This window comes from Pygoscelis adeliae, unplaced genomic scaffold (genome assembly GCF_000699105.1).
Source record: "Pygoscelis adeliae isolate BGI_AS28 unplaced genomic scaffold, ASM69910v1 Scaffold38, whole genome shotgun sequence".
In the NCBI taxonomy this organism is placed as follows: domain Eukaryota; kingdom Metazoa; phylum Chordata; class Aves; order Sphenisciformes; family Spheniscidae; genus Pygoscelis; species Pygoscelis adeliae.
In genome coordinates this window covers 3752404-3779956 of record NW_008825614.1, presented here as the reverse complement: position 1 = coordinate 3779956, position 27553 = coordinate 3752404, and the positions used below count along the sequence as shown (strand labels likewise).

At 35.3% G+C, this 27553-nt stretch overlaps 1 protein-coding gene across 1 annotated transcript in view; it reads left to right on the top strand.

The window, feature by feature from the left end:
- Window positions 1–27553, top strand: part of C2CD5 (C2 calcium-dependent domain containing 5) — a 65501-nt gene that overhangs the window by 31404 nt on the left and 6544 nt on the right. Inside the window, exons 10-22 of the mRNA XM_009333010.1 lie at window positions 6495–6609; window positions 9111–9206; window positions 10966–11157; window positions 14057–14243; window positions 15261–15425; window positions 15758–15898; window positions 18832–18895; window positions 22304–22365; window positions 23383–23481; window positions 23902–23991; window positions 24794–24881; window positions 25961–26047; window positions 27535–27546. Coding sequence (XP_009331285.1) covers window positions 6495–6609; window positions 9111–9206; window positions 10966–11157; window positions 14057–14243; window positions 15261–15425; window positions 15758–15898; window positions 18832–18895; window positions 22304–22365; window positions 23383–23481; window positions 23902–23991; window positions 24794–24881; window positions 25961–26047; window positions 27535–27546 — 1398 coding nt within the window. The remainder of the gene's footprint in view (window positions 1–6494; window positions 6610–9110; window positions 9207–10965; window positions 11158–14056; window positions 14244–15260; window positions 15426–15757; window positions 15899–18831; window positions 18896–22303; window positions 22366–23382; window positions 23482–23901; window positions 23992–24793; window positions 24882–25960; window positions 26048–27534; window positions 27547–27553) is intronic.

Below are 27553 nucleotides of genomic sequence, written 5' to 3'. Positions count from 1 at the left end.
ACATATATCACTTGCAATGTGTGACTGATAGACAAAGTGTAGAACAGTGGAGGTTTGCTTTTTTCAGCCTGAAAATCCAAGTAGCTACTCTCTTTTTTTTTTTAATCTGGGACATTCTGTTTAGATTTACAAAGTTTGAATTAGTTTAGGACACAGATGCTATATCACAGTGGACTATATAAAATACTTGTGTTTAGTGATGTCAGTCATAAGACTTACAAGATGCTAATCTTTAGGTATTTGAGCATTTAAACTGTTCCAAAGAATATTTACTCGAGATGAGGAAGAAATGCAGGGAGACATCTCCAGGCTTGGTGTCAGGGATGTTGAGAATATAAAGTTGTTCTGGAATACATGGCTGAGAGAGTTAGCTGATTGGAAGTTAAGGTAGGATTCCAAAAGCCAAACTTTGAATTAGGATTTTTGTAATTCCCTTTTAGGGGTGAGATAGGTAAAAACATCTCCTGATCCATTTTAAAATTCCTTAATGGAAGTATAATTCCATATGTTTCTGTCTAAATTACAAATGCATTCACCCATATCAGAAATACAGAAGCTATGGAGATTCTGTTAATTCTGTTTCATACTTAAAATAACTTTTTTTTTCTTTTGTAAGAAAAACCAGGGTGTTCTCTAGCCTCCTAGCGGTGATGTAGGTTTTATCAAGGAATTTGGAATATAAGAAAAGAATTCAGGATTTTTGATGGGAATGTTACTAAGAGGAGCACTTTGCTGCTTCTCCATCATGGGGTATATCTTGGTATTAAAGCTAACACTCCTCAATAGTGAGCTGCCACTGAAAGGAATGATGCTGCTTTTCTGTACAGTTTCTGCCCTTCTGCCGTGTGTTCTTGTAGTCTTCTGGTGGTCATGTAGTGATTTGGCTTGACTGCCCCAACAGAAAACTAGCCCTGCAGATGAATAGCTTTGTGTTCAGTCAGCCAGCTGAAGTATCTCATGCTGTAAATGCATGAAAGGTGGATGCAGTTTTAATCCTAAATGTTCTTAAAATTGTTTCTTCATCCAAACTTAAACCAGCTTTTTTGCACATTCAGGAGTTTGGGCTTGAGAAGTGAGGTGTATGTTCTCTGAGCTCATTTGGCAGAAAAGCACTGATTCAATACTATTCTCCAGGCTGAATATTTTGTAGTTTAAGCTTTGTAGGAGTAAATGTACCTGTTCTCTTTGGTGGTGTGATTCCATTGTTTTCTGCTGGTTTAGTGTATCTTAGTTTTCATTTGATAAATCCCTATTATCTACTTCCTTCAGTTCTGTGTCATAAGCAAAGTTGTCATTTTCACATCTTTTAGTCTTAAAGATGAATATAGGGAGTAATTTTTGGAGTGGCTTTGAAAATCTTCTGAAAGCTTTAGGTTAGTCTGTTGTAGGTTTAGTTATTTGCTACTCAAGTTTTGTGTTTAAACTTTACAGACAAGAGAATTTGGCTTTTTGTACACTTACTTAATTGTTAAATATTTCAGAAAGATGATAGGAAATGTCAGTATTTATGGAATAACCAGAGAGGATTAAATTAAACTTCAAGGTCCAGGGAAGGATGCTTGTAAACCTAACAAAGGTGTCTTAAAAAGAACCCAAAACAAACCTACAAAAAATCCCACACTTTTTTTTCTGTATAAGCTGATTAATAGGTTGTAATGAAGAAGATACAAGAACAAGGGGATAAGGAAGGTGTGGATAATGGGTCTGCCTAGTGAAAGACTCAAAGATTGAATTTGAAATAATATTATTGGTGTCTCCATTGCCATTTTTGAGACAACAGAACAGTAAGTCATTTGTAGATTGTGGAAACTTTCATAGTGTGATTGTCCTCCTCATTTCAGAATGTTACGTGATAAATGTAAATATTTACTAAATTATACAATATTAAAATAGGTTTAAATGAGTCGTACAGTTCCTACTTCAGAGTAATCGTCTCAGGATGTCTAGGGATTCAGTTTTAATACAATAACTCTTGAGTACAATCTGTGTAATCAAGAGACCATTCTTCTTAATTTTTCTTCAGTTTTTAAAAATCTGTATGGACGTAGCGTAATGCAGATTCTGGCTAAATCTTGAAAGGCCCTGTACAAGTGAACCTCTAGCAAATGACTTTGGAAAGGTGTTTCTTCTTATGAATCAGAAAGTATTGATAGTGTCTAGGGTTATCTCCAGGTGAAAGATTTGGACAGGATGTTGTCCTGTCGACAATACAGCCTCATAGAAGTCAACCTCCTATTTTGAAGGAAAGAGATAGGTGAATTGGTGGTGGATGGAGCTGATTCAAAGAACATTTAGGGCACGAAATGAAAAGCTAAAGCTGTTTAATAAAATAAGTTTGGAAAGTTTCAGCTGGCGGAAGTTTGAGTTGGCATGATTTTTTATAGAATACTGTACTGTTGACAACATTGTTTCTCAAGTCTTCAACTCTAGAAACAGTGTACTTTGCTTCCGCTTTGTTATAAATATCATGCCAATTTTTAAACATTAATAAAAGTAGGTTTAATATTCAGTCTTTGGTTTCCAATAAAGGGTGCATAATAACAGTGTAATTCTTACAAACTCTTTTGTTTTGAAGTTGTAGATAAACTTTGCTATAAACTACTCAGTAGATTTGCTAGAAAAGCTTGTGATTGAGTGCTATGTATGCTTGCCTTTTTGCTTCCACCTAGAATCCAGGGCCATTACTTTCTGTAACCATTTCAGTGAGCTGCCATAGTTTTCAGTCTGTACTGTCACCTGATCCAAGCATGCGCCAAAATACCCACCGTTTCTGGCTACTGTCTGCTGAATCTGCTTTGCAAATCCTTAGTTCTTAAGCTTTTGCCTTAGCAAAAACCAGCAACAGACACTCTTACGGAGTGTACTGGACACATGCCATCCTGCTTCCCTGACTCCTCTAATTGTTTATGTAAATCCTTAGCTTTACTAAACTTGTAAATGCTACAATGGCATCCCCATGTGAAATTGTGTGGCTCGTGTCAAAAAAGGCTGCTTGTTAAAATATCTGTCAGAAGAATATGAATGCTACACATTGCACTGCATTCAGTGTTTTGTATCAATTTATTATTGCAATGTCATGGTGTTTGATTTTAATTGTAGACAATCATTTTGCGTTTTAATATGCAAAGGTAAGTTCATGTAAATGGTGAATGTACAGTATTTATATATAAACATACTGATTCGTATGTTTGGCCTCTTTCTGGAAGAAAAAAAAATAATTAAATGTGTTAAGCGGAGGGCCCAGTCTTCTTTACAAACACTTGTTTATGCATGACTCGTAATAACATTTTTGAACTTGCGCAATGAGAATTTGTTAGATTTTTTGAAAGGTACTGGGCCTGATCCTGTTAACACTGAATTCAATGGCTGGAAAATTGTTCTTACTCTAATAAGAATGAAAATGATCCATTATATTACTGTAGTTAATAGTTTTGTTAATTCTGATGTTGAACAGATTCTCAGAGTAAAGGGTTAAATGTTGCTTTAGCAAGACATAGTGTTGAGCAACCTCACGACAATATGTGCTTTCCATTATGATAAGGCGTTCTTGTGGATAAGTTAGGTGGGAAAATTGTGTTAACTCTCTTAGGAACTTGTTCCTAAACCTTAATTTAAACTATAAATTTTTGTCGAGGAAAGTTAAATGTTTGCATACACTTTGGGACCCGTCACTACTATTTCTACCTTTTCTGTTACCCTTAAGCATATCTGTTCCCTTTCAACATTTGATTCTGTTTCAGTTTTTACTGTGGCTACATACCTTTTCAGTGTCATGTTCTTGTTTGCAATCTTATTATTTATTCCACAGCGCTTTCCCTGTTCATCCCCAGTCGCTTCACCTGTTGCTCACTTTCAACTCCTAGTCATGACTTTGCATTTCTTGCACTTTTTGTCATAGAAAGGTCATTGGTGACAAGTAGGAGCAGGTTTTGCCAAATGGTATCTAAAGAGAAAAGTGATGATTTAGTAAAATTGGCTTTTTCGTCGTTGTTTATGTCTAGAAAAAGGTTACTTCTCCTTTGCAGGTGTTTTTCTGTGAAGTGCAGAAATTTGTGTGGCTGTTCAGTCAATGTTTATAGCCAGCTGTCTGTGATCAAGTCTAATTGAGCAAGAATTGTTCTGCATAGTCAGTGAACCACTTTTCCAACTACTTACACTTTTCTGTTATAGAGAGAAACACACATTGATAAGCAGTCTTCTTGTCCGTGATTGGATGGGGAAGGAGGAATTGCTCCTAAGATCCATGTCCCTTCCACCATGAAGAGTTAGTGCTAACATTTACAGAATGTGCTTGTGGTCTCACATCTCCCATACAGCTCTCCATTTTGTCAGATGTTGTAGCCTTTGCCTTAAAATGGATTTCCAAAGTTACTCCATTCACCTACCGCTACTGCCATTAACTGGTGGCAGCAATCAACAGCCTCTGTTCAGACAGAGGTGCACAGGCAAAAGAGAAGATGTTTTGCGTCCCACTTTCCTTTATGTATACCGCAAATGGTTCTCATAGTTGAGCTTGGGAACTCCAGCCCTATGATGTGATGGGTTACTTCTGCATGAGTCTCAGCTTTTGAAAGCTGAAAAGTGTGAGACCTTGCTAGCAGGTACTCCAACCGTCTGAGTCAGGATTACTGTATATCATCTCAAGCATTTGATTTTCCCGGTCAGTGAAAGTGTTCAAACAGTGTTTTCATGTTGAGAAATGGCAAAGTGCAATGCCTCGAGATTCTACTGGTAATGCATTGAAACCTGCTGAAGGTAAACTTGGATATAATGGCCCATGATCGATACAGTTCATGAAAATCCTCATTCTCTTGTGTCTTAATGTATATATTTTTGTCTTGATTGCGGAGAACCTTCCTAAGAACTGTCACTGTAGGGTTTGGTTTTTTTTTTCTGTTCAGTGTTCATTTCTTAAAGCAAAGGTTGGATAAACTTCAGTCTGCACACCCAAGGCTGCTGTTAGTCAGTACAGTGCTGTAAATTACATAAGCATTAATGTCCAAAGTTTAGGTATAGTTGAATATGCATATCTCTCTACTCTTTTTTTAATTAGAACATGACCATTAGTTTATTATAGAAAGCTGAAAGCCTTGTTCTAAATGAAAAGCTGAAGTAAATTCATGAATGAATACATCTTGCCGTATAATATTTTTGTTTCAGTAAATTTCAAAGTATGTGTATATCTGCATTTTTCATTTTTGTTTGTCATGTTGTCAGAGAACCTAGTGTATGATATAGGGTTATCATACACTATATTTATAAATATTCCTGATAGTACAAAATTGGTTCCAAATGAATCTCAGATTTTGACATTGATATTTTAAACTATGATTCAGCAAAGAGATATCAATGGCTGGAAGTTTGTATCTGTGCAAAGTTCAGTTGATTTCAGGGAAATTGTATAAGAATCTATCTACTCAGAACCCTTTGTAGTATCTGAGTGCCTATAGTTTGTTATTGTTTTCCCCCTTATGTATCAACAATTAACACAGTTTTCAACTAAGTTCATTGGTACAGGTAAGCCATTTTGAAATAAGAAACAGTTGATGAACTGTAATTATAAACGACAGTACTCATTGACGTCTCATGTAAAGCTTGCGAGATGAGATTTCATTCTGGGAAACTAATTGGTGAACAGTTAAAATAAATGGATTGCATAAACTTATTCTAGTAGCACTCTTTTTTGCATTTTTAATGTAGCGTTCAAGAAAAGCAGGTAGGATACATTTTAACTTGTAACCTCAAAGACAATAAAGGTATTTATTGTCCCCATTTATCCCCCCCATTTGGGGGAAGGGGAAGGTGGGGTTGCCAGGATAATGAAACAAAAAAGCATCGACAAATACGTAGTCAACATACATCTTGTACTTCTTAATGTTGTTAATGTAGAAGTAGTTTCAAATACCTATGGTTTCTCAAAGTTAGGAGCGCTGAAATAAGGACCACAGAGCTGTGTGTGTGATTAGTGATACAGTCAAAAACAAATATTTTTAAAATCTGGTTGACAGAGAGAACTGCTTGCAGTAGGAAAAACTATTGAGGTTATTTCAAAGACGTCAAGTGTATACCGAAGTAAAGTACTACTTTATTACTACACATACTGTTTCATTACTACTACTAGTTTTTCAATATTGCAGAGTATCTGTGATGCTTTGTTGCAAATTACATGCTGCTCTTGTGTTGTTGGAAACTGACAGTATGGACTTCAAGTGGGTAGAGATTGGAACAGTATCTACAGTATTTTGTTGTTATTTGTCATATGGACGACAACAAGAATGCAGTAATTTGTCAGAACCTGTTCACATGGGTGATGAACAAGAAAATTAATGAAAAAGCCCCATTAGTGTTTGCTTGAAGTGTGATAGCTAGGAAATAAAAAGTCCAGATACAACAAAACACTTGAATATGAAAAATTTGACTTTTCAGATTAATTGCATGAAGCTTTATGTTGAAATAGTGCAGAATAGTGAACTGATTTATACTTTGTCTTTCAGATGAACCAGAGACACGAGATGCATGGTGGGCAGAAATCAGACAAGAAATAAAATCCCATGCCAAGGCATTGGGTTGTCATGCTGTAGTGGGCTACAGTGAATCAACTAGCATTTGGTAAATCATGATGATGATTTGATTTCAAAATGCCACAGAAAGTTTATTTCATCTTCAGTGGATTAAAAATGATGAACTATTTCAACACAGTTGTTGGTACTGTGTAGTATACCTTCTTCGGAGAGTTTGTTAACTTTCTGAGATACCACTATTGTGCTGCTTTTTTTTTTTTAATATGTTTTGGTTTGGGTTTTCATTGGGTTTTAAGATTTTTCTAATGAACATTACAATTTTTATTTTAAAAAAAAATTTCAAACCTACATATTTGCTTTTGTAGTAAATAATCTAATCTACGTAAATAATTAAGACTTTTCCTAAAAGTGTACGTATTGCAGTTTCGTTATTGGGTAACAACTGGCAGACCAGTACTTAAATGGTAAACCTCAAACTTAAGTAACAAGTTCTTTACTAGGAATATATTAATTGTAAGTTAAAGGAGAATATGCTGCCTGATAGATCTAGAATACTTCAGGTGTAAACGTTCTGTATTTCTTTCTGGAAAATGCATGTCACTATTTTTATCTTTCAGTACTACAGTAGTGTTTAACATATTAAACTGCAGCTGTGCAATAGTCTTTCTGAGGTTGGATTCCCCAGCCCTGCATCCTGTTCAGGCCAAAACTCCAGTGTCTTACTGTATTCCCTTTGGCTAAGAAAATTCCAATCTTGTGTATTTTGGTGGCTTAATGACAAACTTTGTGAGAGGCTTGGAGATTGGGAAAAATAATTTGGGATTCATCTAATTACTCGTCCTCTCTCTGGCCCGGGAAAGGTTGTGTCTCTTTCTAGCTCCAGAAAGTAATCTATGAAGAGCTCTTCCTGGGGCCAAGTATGTCTGATTGGTATCAAACAGAAAAGTGCTCTGGTTCACTAGTTGTTTTGAATTGCTTTAGGAAAGTAACTGAAGCAGACTCTGACATCTGAATTTATTTTCTGTCAAGTTGATTTTGCCTAAATACTTTAAAGAAAAAGCACTAAAGATTTGCTTTTTTAAAGAGAGAAGTTGGAAAAAGAAGTTTCGTTTTACTCTGCAGTTGATAAGTTGAAGAAAGAAATAGAGTTACACAGTGCTTTCATGAGTGCATACCATCTGTTGGTAAAGTAGTAAGATAACCAGAAATTATCAGTCTGAAAGCCACAGCATTGATTGCTTCACATCTGTTGCTCCTTCACATTTATTGCTTCACTGCAGGTAAAAGGAAAAAAACCAACCACCAGATACATTGATCTTTCACAAAACTTGAAAACAATTTTTGGAAGTCAAGTGCTTGTGCTAGTGGAGTAGGAAAACAGGAGAACTTACTTTACAGACAAGGCATGCTTTGTATTCCTTATGCTGTCTGGTCTGGTTATGTCTTGTCTTGCTTGGTGTATTAAAGACCATATTTACCTCAGAATTGCAATGTGCAAGTTCCCATCGCTGAGGGATGAACTTCCACTAAAAATGGAAGATTTATTCCTTTGGCTGTCAGTCTCCTTGTAAAAAGCATGAATATATACATATTTTTTTCCCCCCTACCTTAACTATGAGGAAACAACGTACAGAGTGTAGATAGGCGGTCAGTTATTGGGTTATTTCACACTTTCATTTTTCTTAAGGAATTTAATATGGTAGTATTTGATAAAATAGTGTATTAAAGTTCCCATGCTTACTTGCCAGTTCAGCTTTATTCCATGCTTAAAGAGCAAGGCTCTGTCAGTAAGTACTGGTCTGCCAGACATGTTATGTATGAAAAATTATTCTGGAAAGAGAAACAACAAATAAAAAAGGCACATGTATCATTCTAGAAAACGTGGGAAAGCTTTTCTCTGTATTTTTTCCAATATAGTATTTTAAGTACTGAATGTTAGAGATTTGTTTCTGATGTAACAATTTCAGAAATATTAAAAGCTCTGTGATCATAGGCACTTTGAGAGCTTTAAATCTGCTAAATCATGAATATGGTCAGTTACTTTACATGCTAAATGTACCATTATTGTAGTTGTTCTTAGTCAAATTTTACTGTTTTGCTACTTTTTATCCTCCAAGAAGCACCCTTGTCAGTGTTGCGTTGTAACTTCATTTTGAGAGTGAATGTTTATAAGATGATGAGGCTCTCAACTTCCATTTTACTTTGGTAAACAATTACGCCTTGGTTTTTTTAATGTTTCTTTGCTTTTGTTGCTTGGCTGGGTTTCTTTGCATTATTAACCATAGTATTGAAAATCATACTTAAACCTGGTTAGCCCCTGTGATGTTACAGCATTATTATTTATAACAGAGGGCAAAGCTCTTTAGTCTTTCCATTCAATCCTTCTGCATCTCTTGCTTATACAATGGTTTAAATACCAGAAAAGGGTTGTGTGTGAGATTTAATGGATAAAATTGCACAAATGCACAAAACTAGTAGTTATATTGAATTAATTGAGACTTTTGTACCAGCCTTTTAATCTAATAGTTTTAAGTAAAAGTAGCGTTAAGTAGTAGGAATTCACTTTGTTGTAATTCTTTTCTCTTATAGTGAAGAGGTCTGTATTTTGTCCGCGTCTGGCACAGCAGCTGTACTGAACCCTAGGTTTCTTCAGGATGGCACCATGGAAGGCTGTTTGGAACAAAGGTTGTCATGGCAGCCTGGCTTCTTTTCCATAGGGTCAGAGAAGGGAGAGGTTGATTTTTTTCCTCAGAGCCAAGATAGTTCTTCTCTATTAGGGTAGGTTACAGTGTTACAGTGCAGGATGCGGGACCAACCACTTTACTGCTTTTCACTAACAACAACAACAACAGAAGTAATGGAACTCTGCACCAAATTAGATATTCTGTTTTTATTTCTAACAGTCTGAATAAGGTAACACATTTGACTACTAACCACAGATCATAACTCAGTTTTTTCTTTGCCGCTCTTCAGGTATCCTTCTCAACTCTATATCACACTATAAAAAATGACAGATGTATGATAAATTATGTAAGCCAAAAACTGCTGTGGCTGTAATATGTGTATATATGCTCTCTATATACTATTTAAGAGCTGTATGGGAGGTAAAATAGCTTGGTTGTAAAAAAAAAAAGATGGTGCCAGATTTTTACGAAAGATGTATGTTTTAATTGACGTTTATGAACAAAGTCACAAAACTGAAAGAAAAACATGAAGTTTCCCTTTGTTTCTACTCTTGCAAATAAAATTTGAAGAATGAGTATTGACAAACAGTTATTTTGGAGAAAAAATAGTTAGATTAACTAATGCATATTGGTAATTTATTATGTGTTCATCAGCATAGTCATCAAATACTTCAAGGGATTATTGTAGTTGTAAGTAAGGCTATTTATTACACCTTAGCACTTGCATTACTTTTTCCATAATAACCCTGCCAACATAGAATTATTTATTATTTTTTTACTTTGTTAGCAGGAGGCCATTATCTTCTCGTGTAGGTAGACCTTTGAAAACTGTAGTCAGAACAAAAATATTTGTTTCCGTATTCACTGTATGATGGAGAGAAAGAAATACCATGGTTATTATACGAAGAGAATTGCATTTTTACCAAAATATGTATTTCAGTGCTACTAAGAGTCTTGGCATAGATTAGAAATGCCAAAGGAAGGTAAAACAACTAAACAGACAAAGCCCATGTTTGAGACAAAATATGATAACTTATGCTCCAAATCTGTCACATTTGCTTAACATCTCTTCAAAATTCACTGAGAAGACTTGTTTATGTGAAACAGAATAAATTTGCAGTGATGCAGTTAGCCTGTGCTTTCCTTGTTTGTATTTTTATAGTGGTCATTCCTGGATATCTTATGGGGGAGTGGGACTACGTGTTCTAAATGAATAACGAGTTTACCTAATACCTTATCTTAGGAAATGATCTTGCTGTTCTTCTTACAATGTTAATATATATTGTGCTGCTTCTCAGTGGGATGGTTGGTTTGTTGTTTATGTTCTGCTCATTAGGTTTCTGTAGGTTTTTGGACACAATCCATGTAAAAGAGACTTCTCATTGTATTTGGTACAGCAAATTCTCTGTACAACTCTTGTACCATGGACTTCATTTAGAAATCATAGTGCCTAAAGCCAGCTCAGTAATGTTTTAGGTTTATATAAATCATTGGTCATTGTATGTACTTTTTCTTGATCCCTGCATAACAAGTTTCAATGCAAGTTTTATTTATAGCATTTTAGCTAGTAGTGTGCATCCTAATGTTATTCTTCTAATTCATAAAATGCAATACTTGTCACATTGGTATAATGGAGCAGAGTATAGCTGCAGTGTATGATTTAAGTAGGTATCTGTAGGTGTTTATACACATGTGCACATATTGATCATTGTTAATAAGATGCAGATGTTTTAAGTATGTTCTCCATAATGTATTTTTAGGATTGAAGAAGCTTCACCACCAGGTTGTGGATTTTGCCATATACCATATGATGAATTGAACATGCCGTTCCCTGCTCACCTCACTTACTGTTACAACTGCAGGAAGCAAAAAGTTCCTGATGTCCTTTTCACCACAATTGATCTTCCTGTAGAGGCAATAGTTATTGGGAAGGGATGTCTTATTCAAGCCAGGTATCTATCAAAATGGTTTTTTTAGTGAAGTTTTGGAGATCTTTGAAAGAGTTCCTGTTGCTAAAATCCCGTATGTCATCAAACCTTAAGTTTTTATGTTGAATTGCTAGGAGTCAATGACAGTGCATTAGGGTATGGGAGGAGGAGGACAGCCTTCTCCTCCCCGTGTTACGTGTCATGTCTGTTGATGGACATCTGGTAACTTACCATGTTGATGGACATCTGGTAAATGTTCTGCCTTTTTTTTTTTTTTAATACCTATGGGGATTGTTGTATCTTGTCTGCCTGGATGTAAGAGTTTTCATGATTTAATTTGCTGTTTGGGGCTGCTAACGTGGTCAGATACAGCTACGGCACTGGAAACTCAATGAACTGTTTGAATCAGTTGTGTTAATTCTGTGCCAATGTCCATAACTGAACATTATCTCTGTAGAATTGTTGGCTATGTCCAGTTTATGCTGTGGTCTTTGAATTTGAATTTGGAAAAGGGAATAAGGTCGTTTACAGTGGGAAAGAAGGAAGGGTTAGCTATGTACAGTCTGTATGGGTGGCCAACTACATGAATAAATAACTGGTTGGATGGTTGGGCTGAGAGGGTAGTGGTTTATGGTTCGTGACCCACCTGGATGGCCATCACAAGTATGATAGAGACTGCGGTGTGACCTGTCCTGTTGAACACCTTAATGATGTGGAGGGGATGATGGACTGCATTCTCTTCAAGTGTGCCAGTTATACCACAGTGAGTGGGACCAGACAGTATGATACCTGTCCAGTTTTGTCCTCCTCTGAGAGTAAGAGAGACATCAGAAAACTAGAGCAAGTTCAGTGGAGGGGCCACCAAGGGAGTAAGGAGCACCTGCCCTGTGAAGAGAAGCTGCGGGTGCTGGAATCACTCAGTCTTGAGAGAGGAAGGATTCAGGGGGACCTAATAGCAGCCTGCCAGTACCTGTAAGGAGGTTACGGAGCATATGAAGCCAGGGTCTTCACAGTGCTGCGCAGTGGGAGACTGAGAGACAATGGGCCTAAGTTGAAGCAAGAGAGATTCAGAGTGGATATAAGGAAAAACTACTTACCCATGAGGACAATCAGGCAGTGGAGCAGATTGCCTAGGAGGTTGTGCAGTCTCCATCTTTGGGGAGTTTTCAAGACCTGACTGGATAAAGCTCTGAGCATCCTGGTCCGAGCTCAGAGTTGACCCTGCGTTGTCTGTACAGGAGGCTGTACTGGAGACCTCCTGAGGTCCCTTCTCACCTGAGATTTTTTTGTGATCCTATGATCATCATTCTCTGATTTCTGCTAGAGCAGAATTACTGGAGCCACTGTAGGGATGTGTTCTGTGCTCCTCCTTTGGTATTTTCTGTATTATTAAACTCTGTGTTCAGCACTAGAAATTGACTTCTAGTGTCACACAGTGGTCCCCGATCTGTGTCTGGAGCACCTGCAGATGTCCGATTTTCTGTAGAATGATTCCTTAAACATTCCCACCCCCTCCCCAAAAAAAAGAAAAAAGACCTGAAGCTATGGTTAGAAAGATTTTGAGGTGAACTTGTTGTGATTGGGTGAATTACTGTGTTTTCCTGATCATGTAATAAATGTGGTCCTTAGAAGAAAGTGTCATCTGTTCATATCACTAAAACATAGAATTGTCATGTGCTCTTTTTGAACAAAAATTTGTCACTCAAAGTAGGCAGTCATTACACTGGTGTAGGGTTTGAATTTCAGCTTATGGGACTAAATCCAAAGAGTGGAATATGACTAATGTAATATAGTCAGAGATGAGATTTCTATGCTCTTTCTTTTATTCTTTTAAGACAAGTATTTTTAGTCTGGTTAATACTTAAGCTGTGAGGGCACTCAGTTTTTTCTTTATTCTGAAGTGTGCCTTGAATAACTTGTATTAATAGGAATTTTGAAAGTTCTACCAATGGAAGTAATTTCCTGTGCTTGTACCTGAAGTGTTTAAGAGGTTTGCAGCAACAGAAATAGATGTTTGCATTTGGGGTCTTACTTAGAAGAGAAGCTGAAAATACAGATTTTCAGATAAGACAGTCTCGAGTTCTTGTAAAGAACTGACCTATTTTACAGTTGCGGCAATCTAGAAGAATACAGCTCATCAGCAGCAGTCTAGAAGAATACAACTCGTCAGCTCTGAGGCTCAATTGAAAAGGGCCACAGTAACTTTCCCTTGAAATAATCTATTTTGGGGGTGGGGTGTTTAACAAATACCAGACAATTTGCAATAACAGAAGTTGTGTTTGTCTTCAGTATTTGCTTTGACAAAAGTGAGCAGGGCAAATTTTTAACAGTCGCTTCTATATGATAGGAGTGTTAATATATTTAGCCAGACATCTAGTAGATGGTTATCTGGAATCTGTAGAAAACTTCTTTACGTTGCATGGTTATTCGGTGCTGTCAGACTATTATGACAAAAACCCTGTGTGATGCATGTTGTTTCTGTCTGATAACAGTCCTTAAGCATGTTTTAAGAAAGGAGACGCGACTTCATTCAGTGATTTATGAAAATACAGTATTTGTAATTTTTGTATTCTGCTTTGATATGGAATATTTTTGAATGTTGCTGAAGGTTATGTATTGTTCTGTTTTAAAAAGTAAACTTATGTATTACCCATTTTTATTGTTAATATAAATATAAAGTTTCCTATTAAAAATGAAAATCAAATCTTATTTATGGAGATTCCGTGCCTTAGTCTGCCTTGATCATCCTGATAAGAATTTAATATTTTGCAGGATTTTAAAATACATTAAAAAGAAACTGATTGTATTAGGTTATACAATGAGGGGGAAAAAAAAATCAAAATACCCTGTGATCATTTTCAGTCTTCAACAGTCCATTAAAACTGTCTATCTGCTGATGTCATGCACTGTTTTGTATTGTCAGGTTATGCCGTCTAAAGAAGAAAGCTCAAGCTGAAGCAAATGCGACATCTATCAGTAATCTCTTGCCATTTATGGAATATGAAGTGCACACGCAACTGATGAATAAACTTAAACTGAGAGGAATGAATGCTCTGTTTGGGCTGAGAATTCAGATCACTGTGGGTGAAAATATGCTGATGGGGTTGGCAGTAAGTACAGTTTTAAACTTGGGATTCTTTTGCTTTCTTACAGTATTTTTTCAGGACACAGACATACAAGTGTTGGAATTCAGAGTAACTAGAGATATTAAATGTCATTTTAAGAATAAATGAAGTGGTAGAAAGGAATGAGGTGTCTAATTGTTGACAAATCAGGACAGACTGTCTTTCAGCACCAGAAAAAGAAGATTCGAATCTCTTGAAACTGTTAGAGGACAAGATTACTAGAAAAGGGGATGAGAGGAGAAGAAACTTTAAATGGTTTAATGGCATAAATTATAGAAAAATGATTGTATTCTTTAAAGATCCTGTTAAAGAGATCCCGGTCTCAAGTTGCATTACAGTTCCATGACAAATAAGGTCAATTAAGTCTCTCGATAAATCTTTTGGTTAGTTGCCAACAAGAGAAAGGTCTGTCGCCTCTTCTTTGATGGCACTGAAGAAATAAATGATAGATTGGAAGTGTCTTAGAGATAGTCAAGAAATGTTCTTTAACAGTATTTTCTGACCTCATTCTGTCATGTGGGTTTAGAATAGTGAAGTATGCTGCTTCTTCCTGCGTCAGTGTAAGAGGATGCTTGGGTATATTGACTGGCTTGCATGTTCTTTTGTCTGAACTGATGATCTGTTTTCTGTAAAAAATGGGATTCTCACAACTTCAATGATACTGTAAATGGTTTGGCCAAGTTTTAAATCCTTGAAACCATCACTTGCCTATGCAAAATATACTAGGGCAGAGGTTTTAATTCATACGTTGTTTGGAACTTTTAGGTAAGTTAAGAGCTCCACCATGGAAAAGACCTATGAGAAGGAGAGAGTTTATTAAAAGAATAGCGGTTGTTTTCATAAGTGAACAGGAAAGATCCATTTATTATGGGAAGAGATCATGCTGTAATGTACATGTCACAATGCTGTCCGTTATAGCATAAGCATTATGGAAAACTTTAAATGAAAATATTAAAGTACATGCTTGTGTAATTGTCATTTTTCTTAATGACTTTTTAAAAGTCTGCAACAGGTGTGTATCTAGCAGCTTTGCCAACACCTGGTGGTATTCAGATTGCTGGGAAGACTCCAAATGATGGCACCTATGAGCAGCATATATCTCACATGCAAAAGAAAATAAATGATACAATAGCCAAAAACAAGGAACTTTATGAGATTAATCCTCCAGTAAGTAAAGCTTTTATATTCTTACAAATAAAGCATTCTGAGTCAAACAGAGGTACACCATGTATATCCCTGAATCTTATTGACTGAATCATTTAGAACATAAGTTGTTTTTTAATAGAGATACAGATTCTTTTCACTATATTTTGGGAACCTACTGGAATTTTAAGATCTCTTAAGTCACATATCCAAATCAGTTTGTACTTATTTAGCTTTATTTCTCAGTAAAATTATTTTCAGAATGTTCTCATTCTTAGAACTGTTAACAAATTGCTTATAATTGAAATTATTTCTAAGCTACATAGAACAACTGTTAATTTTTATATCCTTTTTAGGAGCTACCTGAAGAAATCATTGGGTCTCCCATTCCAGAACCAAGACAACGTTCCAGGTTATTAAGATCTCAGTCAGAAAGCTCTGATGAAGTTACAGAGCTAGACCTTTCACATGGGAAGAAGGATGCTTTTGTTTTGGAGGTGATAAATGTTTTCAGTACTCATTTTCATACTCCTCTTTTCCTGAAATATATATAAAAAAAACAGAGAAAAGTTTTCTTACTCATCTCCAAAGACATCTTAAATTGTATATAATTTTTTCCATTTTGTATCAGTAGATGATGTTAAGTATTGGATTTTGCATTGTGTCTCTTTTTCTTAGCTATGCTTTAAGCAAATAGAATATATTACATGTAGGGACAATATCTGAAAAAAGATTGCCCTGCTATTCATGGACACGTAGCAATATCTAGAATAATAACTAAGAGCTTTTAAGAAATGCCCTTCTGCCTACTTCAAGCAGCAGTCATGACTGATCCAAAACTTAGATATATTTCTATAAACATTGAGGTTCTGTGTTGTCGCACTTTCTATTTAGCAAAGAAAAAACTTGTATATTTTTCCCGTTTCAAAGCTCTTTGGTTGGATATTCAGAATTGCTAGTTTCCAGAACTGGTAATATTCAAAGCATTCAAAAAACCGCATGTGTTGAGAGCACATAAAAGAAGACTTGCTTTTCTGAATTTCAGCTGATGCTTTTCAGAGTTCAAGAATTTAAAACTTCAGAGAATACCTTCCAATTCTTTTTACAGCTACAACTAGAAACAAGAACAACACCTATAGATAAATAACATAAATTTCTTCTCTATTCACTAAAATTCAAAGATGTGATTTTAACACTGTACGAGTTTGAAGGAAAGGAGCCAAGTACTAAAGAGGCTAGAGTTTTGATCATCTTCTTGTAGATACAGGTATTACAAATACCTGTCCTAGACTAAGAAAAAGAAAACAATTTAGCTAAATTACAGCCTGAGGTACATTCAAGACTTTCTTTCATGTTAAACTTCACAAATCACCATCTTAATAGAAAATAATCTGGAAGAAAGGTTGTAGATAGGGAGAATGAGAGCGTGCTGTAATAACTGCAGTTCATTTGAAAACAGAGGTAAGAAAGGAGAGTGAAAAAATAACAGGTTGGAAGAGGTTGGTATAATAAATTGAGATTGGCTTGTGCATCTGCTCTTTGAGTAAATTTTTTGCTCTCCAGTATATTACAGGTATACTAGGATCAAAGTAAGTAAATTGGGAAGTCCCTAAAAGCACTTTTGATGCTAGTTAACTCTCACATTAAAAAGAAACGAAGACAGTTTTCGTCAAGAATTTTTTGCAGCTGGTCTTAACAGGTTTTTGTTTTAATATCATCATCTGTGTAGACGGACAGGATTGGAATTGTATCCTCAAAACAAAACTTACGATAGATGCTCTCTGAGGCACTGTATTGAAATGGATGAGCCAATCAGAAAATACTTTGATAAATGCAAAAAGGGTCGAATGCCTTTGTAAAAAAATAGAGGATTGTGTAAGGCATTAAAAAAAAACCCAACCCAAAGACTGTTATACTGCAAGAGACCCTTTGGACAAGTTATGAAAAATACCAGAAAAACATAATTTCACTTCTAAAGGCTGTCAAATAGAGGAGAGGTAGCAATAATAAAAGCTTGGCATACTACTTCTGTCCAGTTCCCTCATAAAGAAGCTTGATATGTTATAAGCAAAGATCAGCTGGTTAAGGACTGCATTATATACTGCAAGCAGAGTTCAGCTCTTCTTTTTACAGTTTTGGAGAATTCTGCCTTCTACCTTATTTATTAACTGTAGTATATGCACTTGGGGGGATAGGAGGAGATCTCCCTGTGGAAGGGAAAAATGTAAGTACACTGTAGTGTACTATGGAGTACATTATAAATGGTGCTAAACTTAGCAAGACAAATAAGATCTTATGTTTAAGGACCGTCATTTACTGGTTTACATTACGGGAATGTATTGGTCCTAGAATATGTGTTCCTGTGTTTTGGTAGTTCAATCTTTATTTATAGAAAAAAGGACTTTTCATCTGTGGAACCACTTACTACTGTCTTTGTTATGAAATTGGGTATCAGAAACAATATTCTAGGAGCTTTAGTGAAGCTCCTGACTCTGACCTTTCAAGAGTAAAATCATTGTTTACTGGAAATATGTAAGAAAAAGTGGTAAAAAATCCACTGTAATGAGGAAATGCTCAGAGGTGCTGAGAAGGCAGTTATGAGAGGTAAGGCTGTCTTCTTTTTTTGAGGAAAAAAAAGACTCCTTATTTTGAGAGGGAGAAGGAGAAACAATACATGACAGAGAACCCTTTAATACTGCAGTTAAAATATAACCAATTTCCAAAATGCTTGATAAGAAAATGTTGGAAGTTAGAGGTAAACTTGGATCTCTTGCGGATCAATAGGGCAAAATGAACCTAAAGACACATGACACAGAAATATGACACAGAAATATTTACAGAAGGTAGCAGGGCAGATATGCTCTCAGTCTGATCTAAAATAGCAAAAGTCTTTAAAGATTGAATGGAGTAGAGGTTGTTTGGATAGGAAAAACTCATAATCCCCAAATTTACGTTTTCCTATTTGATTTTCTGCTGTTCATACTAAGGAAGGTTTTTAAAGTCCTGGAAAGATTTTTGTGTGTCATTGGAGCAGAGAATGATCACATCAGTGTAATACAGACCTTGAGCTCTAGTAGCCGAAGGTCGTTAGCTGCAAAAAGTTGTAAGTTTTTGTGTGGAACCTTGTTCAGCATTTTAAATTGTTTTAAAAATTCTCTTTTTATCATTCTTGTCTTATCTACTGCAGTTTCTCTGTGTTCTGTGCACATTGCTTTATTTTTAATACAATTTAATTAAGGGAACTATTTTTCAAGTGTTAAGCGTATCATAGGCTGCTAGTTAAGATTCAGAGAACTGGTTGATGGAATCCTTCTTAAAAATCTCAACTTAGCTGCCAGATACAGATCTCTTGATGACAGAGTTCTTACATCTTTCTGAGACTTCTGACTGGAACAGCAACATGATTTTTATCAGTTATTCCTTTTTCTAGATTGATGATACAGATGCAATGGAAGATGTACATTCTCTACTGACAGATGTTCCACCACCTTCTGGTATAGTTAAAAACATATTTTTCTAATTTATACTGTAGGGTGCAAAATGACAAAATAGAACTGTTTTTATATTAAAAAAAAAGTTCAAGTAACAGTGAAAATATTTGTGAAGTGTTTAGCTTGTCAGATATACCTGTGAAAAACAAGTCATTAAGCCTTTTATGGGGATTGTTGCTTATTGAAAACTGGAATAAACACAGTATTTGTGTGGCATTTTGTAGTTCACTGATTTGTACTGTTGGAAATTTGTTGTTACTTCATATGGGTATAACAATTGGACCTTTTCTACTAGTATACCAGTTTCTGAAGATTTTTAGACGGAATGGCTAACTTGTAGGTTTCAGGGTCAATGAAAGTAAAGTACAGAGAACAGAATGTTCTTTAAGTATTTGTAGCCATATAATGTGACATAGTGGTGTTTTATTCCAGGAATGTTATTTAAAGTGAGCAATTTACCCTTACAGTACTCTTGTTCAACAAGTGCATTTGTATTTTCCTTGCTTTGTGATTGTGCCATGCTGTCAATTTAAGTCTTTGTGTTCACTGCATTTGTAGTCTTTGCTGTTAAAAAAAGCAAGTCCAAAATGGTGTGCAATTCTTAAATCACCTACAGCATTTTTATCCAAGTTAGCATTGGTCATTTTCTGTAGAAGGCAGTAAAGTCAAGTAATAGAAATAGAGTGTTTTCTAATTTCTTCGGTGCTTTTTGTAGATGTATTTTTAAAAAGTGTTGCAACTTGAGAACATAAAACTGGTTAAAGTGAATAATTTTCAAAATTCAATCATGAGACTTGAACTCGATGTCTTTTTACTTCACAGTACAAATACGAATGTTGGGGCTGCACTGCTGGCAATAGAACTTTGTGAGGTGTCCATTTAGTTGCCTGCATTTAAAAATTATTTAAGAACCCACCATAGGGGGAGGTGTACTGAGTCACTCAATGTCTGCTTGCTGATAGGGATCAGGTGAGAATGCGTATTGCATTAATGTAAGAGCAATGAAAAAAAAAAATGCCACAGAATAGTGTTCATAGTTCAACAGCATCCTGAAAGAAAGTTACTGTCTTTGTAAACAGTAGCCTTTGTCAAACTTTTCTGTGCATTTGGCTGTTTGCATTTTGAGCCCATGTGTGCCTTCAGTGTTCGTAGAATTTTGCATCAGGATCTGTACCCATGTAAGAGCCGGCTTCTTACGCTTGGTTTGTATCAGCCACTAACTTTCTTTGGTTTTTCCTTTTTCTTATATTGGGAAGAACAGTGAAGCATTGCTTTGTATCAGTCTTCTTTATGCTGTTTGTGGTTGTATAGATATCATTCATATCCTCCTCGATGGAACTCCTGGATCTGGATAAGAGGCTAACGTAGTTGTCCATTTTATGGAAGTTGCTCTGTACCTTTGGTCATCTTTGTCCTCCCTCTCTTATTTTTGTGAGTTTCCCCATGTTTCTTCTAAGCACATATCTGTTCCCTTCCTAATAATTGGTATCAGTTTTTATCATTTTCAGTACTGTTGAGCTCAGAACTATCCTTGTCATAGTTATCTATTGTTACCACCAAATCTTTTATTCCTCATCGATTATCCATGGTTAGGTCCTGCTGCAGTTGATTTTACTACTCTAAAATAAGGCCATCAGCAGTCACCTTATTTTATCCTCTTTTGCGGATAAGTTACGAATATGTATGTCTCCACTGTGAAAAGTGAACATGTATTTTGACCCTCTCTTTACAGTCTTACAATAATTGTATTTCCTTCAATGGTACTCCATTCTACCTTTCAGCATATTAGTTTCTTAAAGAGTCTTGGTGAAGGATCTTATCAAATGCTTTTCGATGTCCGAAGTGGACTGTATCAGTCAGATGCCTTTTGTCTACCTGCCTGTTGACAGCTTGTGAGCCGTGACTGTTATTTAGAAAAGTGGTATCAGCTCTTCTGCGGTGTCTTGTTTTTCCATCTGCCCATGAACTCCATTTTCTGGAATAGCCTCTACGGGCCAGTAATACAGATACCTGTACTAGGCAAATTAGTAGGTCCCAGTCACTAAAAGCACCTCACTACGTGAAGGTTAAAGAATCCTCTCCTCTGGTAGTGGGGTAATTTTAAGTTAGAGTTCAATGCCAGTTAGTCAGCTGTTTCATCTTTTGGCTTTCCTGTTGTTTATATGAATCCTTATTTTCCATTTACCTGTTTGTTCAATATCTCCTTCAGACACTTTTGTTTAAGACAGGTTCTCTGATGGAAAATAAACAAGGGACTGGTGTTCCACTGTTGTGGAAAGTTCCACTGCCACGGTGAACGTTGATGTAAAAAAAATGCGTGTTTTCTGCTCTCGTGTTATCATCTCTGCGTATCTTTCTATATCTTACTTGACTCTTCAACAAGATTTCTGCTTTTGATGTTCTTAAAGAAAATCTAATCATATTTATACCTTCTGCAAGCTGCTACACAATTTCTTTTCTAGCTTATTTTGTGCATTTACATAGGCCCTACCAGATTTTTCTCTTTTGTGCCTATTTAGCTATATCTTTAGATTTTCAGCATTGCCTATTTGCTGTTTATAACTTTTCTTACCCTGCTGTTTAGTCATTATACTTTATTCTTTTTATTTTTTGTCTTTTCAAGTCTCTGTTAGTAAGTGCTACGTATTTGCACTCAGTCTCTAGGTAGTATCTTTAAAGCATCTCTTCTGTGTCTGTCAAAGGTTTTTAGCTTTTAGCTTTTCCTGTCACACCTTTTTAGTAAGTTTCCTCATTTGTACGTAGTTTGTCTATTAGAAACTAGGCAGAGCAGTAGTGGATTTTGGGTGTTTGCCCTTCATACAAGAATGCTTAAGTATGTCTTGATCAGAGCTAAATAATGTCTTTGAACGCTTCTCCCTGATGAGGACCAACTAGTCAGGAGTTTCTTGTTTGGGTTCCACGAGGAGCGGTTCTGTGAAGCAGTCAGGGAGCGTGTCTCACCAATTAGTCTTAGTATCAGATGACATGAGTTACCCAGTCTCCATGGGGAACAACTGTCACTGTTGCACTTCATGCCATTGTAGCCTCTCTCGCGTTCCTCAACATGATGATATTTCTGGCCTTGCTTTTTGGCGGTTGAAGAAATATTGAGAATAAGAATTCTGTAGCAAATCAGTGTTTTAGAAGTGGTGAGTCCCATCTTTCCTATCCATTTTTTCACTGCAGTACGAATAACAGAAAGCATGTGTTTCTTTTGTATGTTATATTGTATTCTTCAGATGCTATGTTTGTTTTTTGAATGTTGGTCTTATTTCTGGTATATCATTCAATATTCAAAAACACGTGAGGGAGAGTACTTGCAAAACATCAAGTAAGGTCACATATTTTTCTTTAAAATTATCTTTATATTTCAGTGTGCAACATAGATTTCCCCAAATATTTTCTTTACAGGTTTTTACAGTTGCAACACAGAAATTATGCCTGGTATAAATAACTGGACACCGGAAATTCAAGTAAGGTTATTCAAAGAAAATTAAATCTTTTTTTCTGAATTGTGTTGAAATATGCTGTAGTAATTTAAATATACATTAGAGATCACTAATTTTGAAAAGTAAATTAAAAGGATACTCTTGTGCTAGAAATAAAAGTAGTATTTTAGTAAGAAAAATATGGTATGAGAACCTATTTGTTTGTGTTTTTTTCAATGCTGTTATGTAACAGAGAACCTGGTACAAAAATACAAAAATTAGAAAATAATTACAGTAAATATGAACTTTAAGGTTTTGGACATTTTTAAAAGCTTGGCTAGATTTTGAAGCCTCTTAAAAGAAACAAATTGTTGACTGTTACTTAGTATGAGATACTGAATATGATAACATTAGTGGGTTAAGATGAATAAGAATTAGATAAAGCCAATCCGGTCAGTAGAGAAAAATTCTATTTATAATTAAGTTTAAATATTTTGGTCACGTTTGTACAACACAATTCAGCCTCATATAGAGAGAGTTAAAACGGATCTATCTGAGCGAGCTTTTACACCTAATTGGCACAATGCAAGACTGTGCTTTGCAGAGGCACAGCTCAAACCTGAAAACAATATGACTGCACCAGCAGCATATTCTCAGGTTGATGGGGTTGCCTGTGTATCTGTATATGACGTTCCATTATTGTCTACTTTACTGTACATAATTAACACATAATTTTCAACAGCAGTTAACAAAACGCGTAGCAGGTAGAGTGACTCCTTTATGAAGCAAGTAAAAAGAACATAGAGTATTTCATATCTTGCTTAATCACTTGTTTCATATATACATTAGTTCACAGGAAATTTGCCTTTTGTTTGTAAAATTTCATGAGCAGTAAGCACTTTACTTGACTTACTGTTGCTACAGTTTTTTCCTTTTCTTTCCCTCCCTCTCCTTGCCCCCCATGTTATGCATTATTTGCCGCCTTTATGATTTTTTTTTGTTTTTAATATAACATACAGGCATATATTGGGAAAAAAATAAGTGTGTTTGTTTCTAATTCAGATGTTCACAGCAGTAAGAGTATCCAGATTAAGCAACATTAACCTAACAAATCAAACACTCAATAAGAACTTTAATGATCTCTGTGAGAATCTGTTGAAGGTAAGAATCTTATTTCAAACATTTTTTAAATTGTTCAAATGGAGGCGAAGTAAAATCAGGCTATACTGAAAATAACATTTTTTTCATAATTACTTTTTGGAATTAGACTACAAAGTGTCTGTAATTAGTTTGCAAGCTGCTCTAAAGATAGATTTAGCCTTCTTAATATATTAAGGATTTCCAAAGCTTTTTGAATCGGAATGAGTCCTTTGATTGGTAGTGTACTGTAGAAACAAATAGCAAGACTGCTACACAGTAGATTGCATTCTGTCTGAAATTTTCATGCTTGTAATTCTTCTTCAACAAAAAATCACTATGATTAGATGATTTCTATTATGAAAATAGTTTTGATCTTTAATTTCTCTGAAATAAACCATGCATTTTTTTAGAGTAACACAAATAATTTCTTGTCTTCAACAGAGCTTATATTTTAAACTACGATCTATGGTTCCCTGCTGCCTTTGTCATGTAAATTTTACAGTTGCTCTACCAGAAGATGAATTAGTTCAAGTAAGTAAACTGCTTCTTTTGACTTTCAGCACGTAGGCATGACAGTTTTGGTCTTTAATTAACGTTTGCTGCTCAGAGTAAACTAGGCTAGGATTTCGTTTACTAGCATGTCTGGTGAATTCTGAAGTAAAACTTAGGGCCGTAATCTTCAGTGAAGAAAAAGGATGACCTATGGAGTTCACCAGTTTTGAGAATAGTGGGACTACATGGCATTTCATGATCACAGTGCATCTTAATAGCGTGTATCTTTTTAGTTAGATGGCAAACAAAAAGCGCTGACTAGATATCCATTAAAAGGTGTAACCACATACACTACAAGAATATGGCACACTAGTTTTCTAAGTGTGCTGACATTATAACTGTCTGATTTTTTTTTTTCTTTCAGTTTCAAGATGATGGAATATACTTCATTATTTTTAAATAAAATGTTTTTGTTAGAAGTATAGCATCATTCTTGTGATCAGTTAAACACCTCTTTCTTACAAATACAATGATAATGAGTTTTTATGATTCTTTTTTGTGTTGGTTCACCAAGAAAGAAGGAAAGAACTGATGAGCAAAATCATAAATGTGGGACAAACATTGTTAGGTGTATGTTCCAACATCGGACCTTAGTATTACCTTTTATGCTCTGCTGTGAAGGGTTTTTAATATGTCTACTGAGATGATGAGATGATTCCCCTGCCCCCCCCCCCCCCCCCCCCTTATTTTTCAGTGGAAAAAGCTGGCTTTTTTGCGAAATTATTTTTGCAGATTGCACGAGAGATTGTTACCTAATATGCCATATATTTCTGATTTGCAGATTGCAGTCACAGCTGTTGCAATTACATTTGACAAAAACCAAGCATTACAAGCCAACAAAGTCCCTACAGAAAAATCACAGCAAAGAGGTAAATGTTGTGAGGCATGTAAAGATAAGAGATAATCTGTTTCTTTCCTTTTTTTTTCTCCAGTACATAATGAGTCTACATTTTAATTTCAGTTACATATACACATTTTTACAGGGAAGTTCTATAAAATCGTAAAGTCATAACATAGAGGTCTTTAGAGTTCATATATGTGACCTCCAGCAGGATGACTTACTTATCAAGTATTAGATATTTGCTTGTACGTAATCAACAAACTTACAGTAACATGAAAAAAATGTTTGTTATTTCCTTATTCCATGTACCACCTTTCTTCGAATATTTTTCTCTAAAAAATTAGTGTAACAGATGACAACATTTCCCCTGTATTTTGAAACATGTGGTGTAAGTCATTAGAGAATACTTGTTCTTATAAGTAGCAAATTTTGTCCTTACTTCAAGAAGGCAGCAAATAAATTATTCATAATACTTCAAAAAAACCTCCAGAAAACCCTTAAGTAGGTCAGTAATATTTTTGGAGATCAGTGAAGCATATAGCATTATGGAGGGAATAGAAGAGACTACTGCAATCTGCGTATGTCATCTTGCTAATGAAGCACCATCTTATGCTAGAAGTATATGTATGCAATCTGGATATGGGAATTTAGACAGAACTTTGAAGATACTCCATTCTGAAGAATGGAATTTGGTAGTAGAACAGAGCCATATGTTCTAAAACATTAGTTATACCTTACTTCTTAAATAGTAACAGTAAATTGTTTTCTTTTATGTGAAATAAATCACGTTACTTTTTACTTTAATGTATAGCTAACTGAGATCCAGCTGCAGAATCAAATCTAAAATACATGAATTGACTTAATATTTTTTCCTGAAAATACTAAATCAAATCCTGTTCAACGAAACACAGGTTCTGTTCAATTTTGCGGCTGGATTTATTGTCAGACATCTAATAAGCGTTTATACAGAACTGCATCGCTATATGCATATGGTGAAAAAATCTGTTCCAGTCAGACCTGACTAAATTGAATCTGTAGTGCTTATTTTTACTGGCAAATCTTATTTTGGGGGTTAATTATCAATCGGGTATGTTTTCTTTGTTGAAGCATCTACAGACAATGAAGAACAGCTACAGTTTCCATTGGAACTTTGCTCTGATCCCCTTGCTTCTCAACCATTCTCACCAGCTAAAGGTCAGTTAAATGGAAGAATGCTGAACTACTGTTTGTTACTGATTTTGAGTTCTGCTCTTTCATTGTTGGAGTACCTTTAAAATATCTGTACTTTCACATGCTTTAAATATTCTTTGCTACCTAAGCATAATGGATATGTTTGCTCCTAATTTTTTTGAGAGTCACATAAGATGGGTTGGCTAATCGTTCTGTATATATTCTTTTGTAGCTTTCCTGTCTAGATAGATTTCTTCTATCTTTGCATTTAGAGTATTGAAAATGCTGCAAACCACTGGGTGTTGGGTGTCATTTGACTTAAAGAATTATAAATTACTTAATAATTAGGCTTGCCTCATACTGCTTTGCTTCTGTAAATGGCCCATATAAAATAACTCCATGTATTGTCAGCCTCAAATAATTAATCTCATAGTTTTCATGGTGGCAAATACTTTATCTAGCAAATACTGGTTGTTCAGCTGAGAAAAATTGCCTGTAATTTTTTTTTAAGTGAAACGAGCCTAAACTTGCATAGTAAACAATTTGTACAGTGCAGCATGTTTTAGCTGTTAAACAGCTGCTTTATTTTACCTGAGATAGAGCTGCATTTCAAGAATGGTTGTCACAATGCTTCTATGACTGTATTAAAAATTAGGCCGTCATTAATTGAAATCAGCTGTCTTCCTTCTCCATTGTTGGATTATCTACCCACCAAAATGGCTAGTGATAGGAAATGTAATGTCTGTGAATTGTTGTAAATGTTCTTTTACTAAAATGTTAAGAGTTCCCTTTTTTGCCCATTACATAAGTTGTGTAAAGGAGGGTGCCTACTGCATTTATTTATATTTTCAGCAATAATATTCTTATTTCTTTGTATTTTTTTATCTTTATGCATTTGTGTGTGCCTAACTTTTAATAGATGACATTATGATACTGTTAACCTTTCATTTGCAAAAAGAGGAGCTATCCAGAAATATCTGACTGGTGTCTTAGACTGTTACTAGACAGTGCTACTTGTATAATGGGCACTGACCAGTAGAGGGTAGCCTGTTCACGTGTATCACTTTTTGTGATGTTCTTCACATTCCCTATTGTACTGTACATCACTTTAGAGGCTTTCAACTAGATAGTTATTTCATCTGTCATTTTGTCACAAGTAGACTCAAGGTTTCATTGTAGTTACATTTACTTAGCAGCTTATTTAATATATTGATACCTTTTTTACATACTTTTCTGTAAGATTGTTATTGTAAAAATATTTGTATACAACCTTATACAGTAATGACCTTTAGTAAATGATCATACTATAATTTGCAAGGCAGATTTAGTGAAGTTAATTATTTATACCAATTTATTATGTGCTATCAAAGTACATAGTATAGTGTATATATAGATTTTTTTTTTCTCATATTTTACTCTGAAAAATTTTTTTTATAAGAAGAAAGCTGTTGTCCTGTACTACATGACTCTGCTCCTATACTATCTGAATGGAATTAATTTTATCTTGTTAGAAGTCCTGGAGGGTGCAAG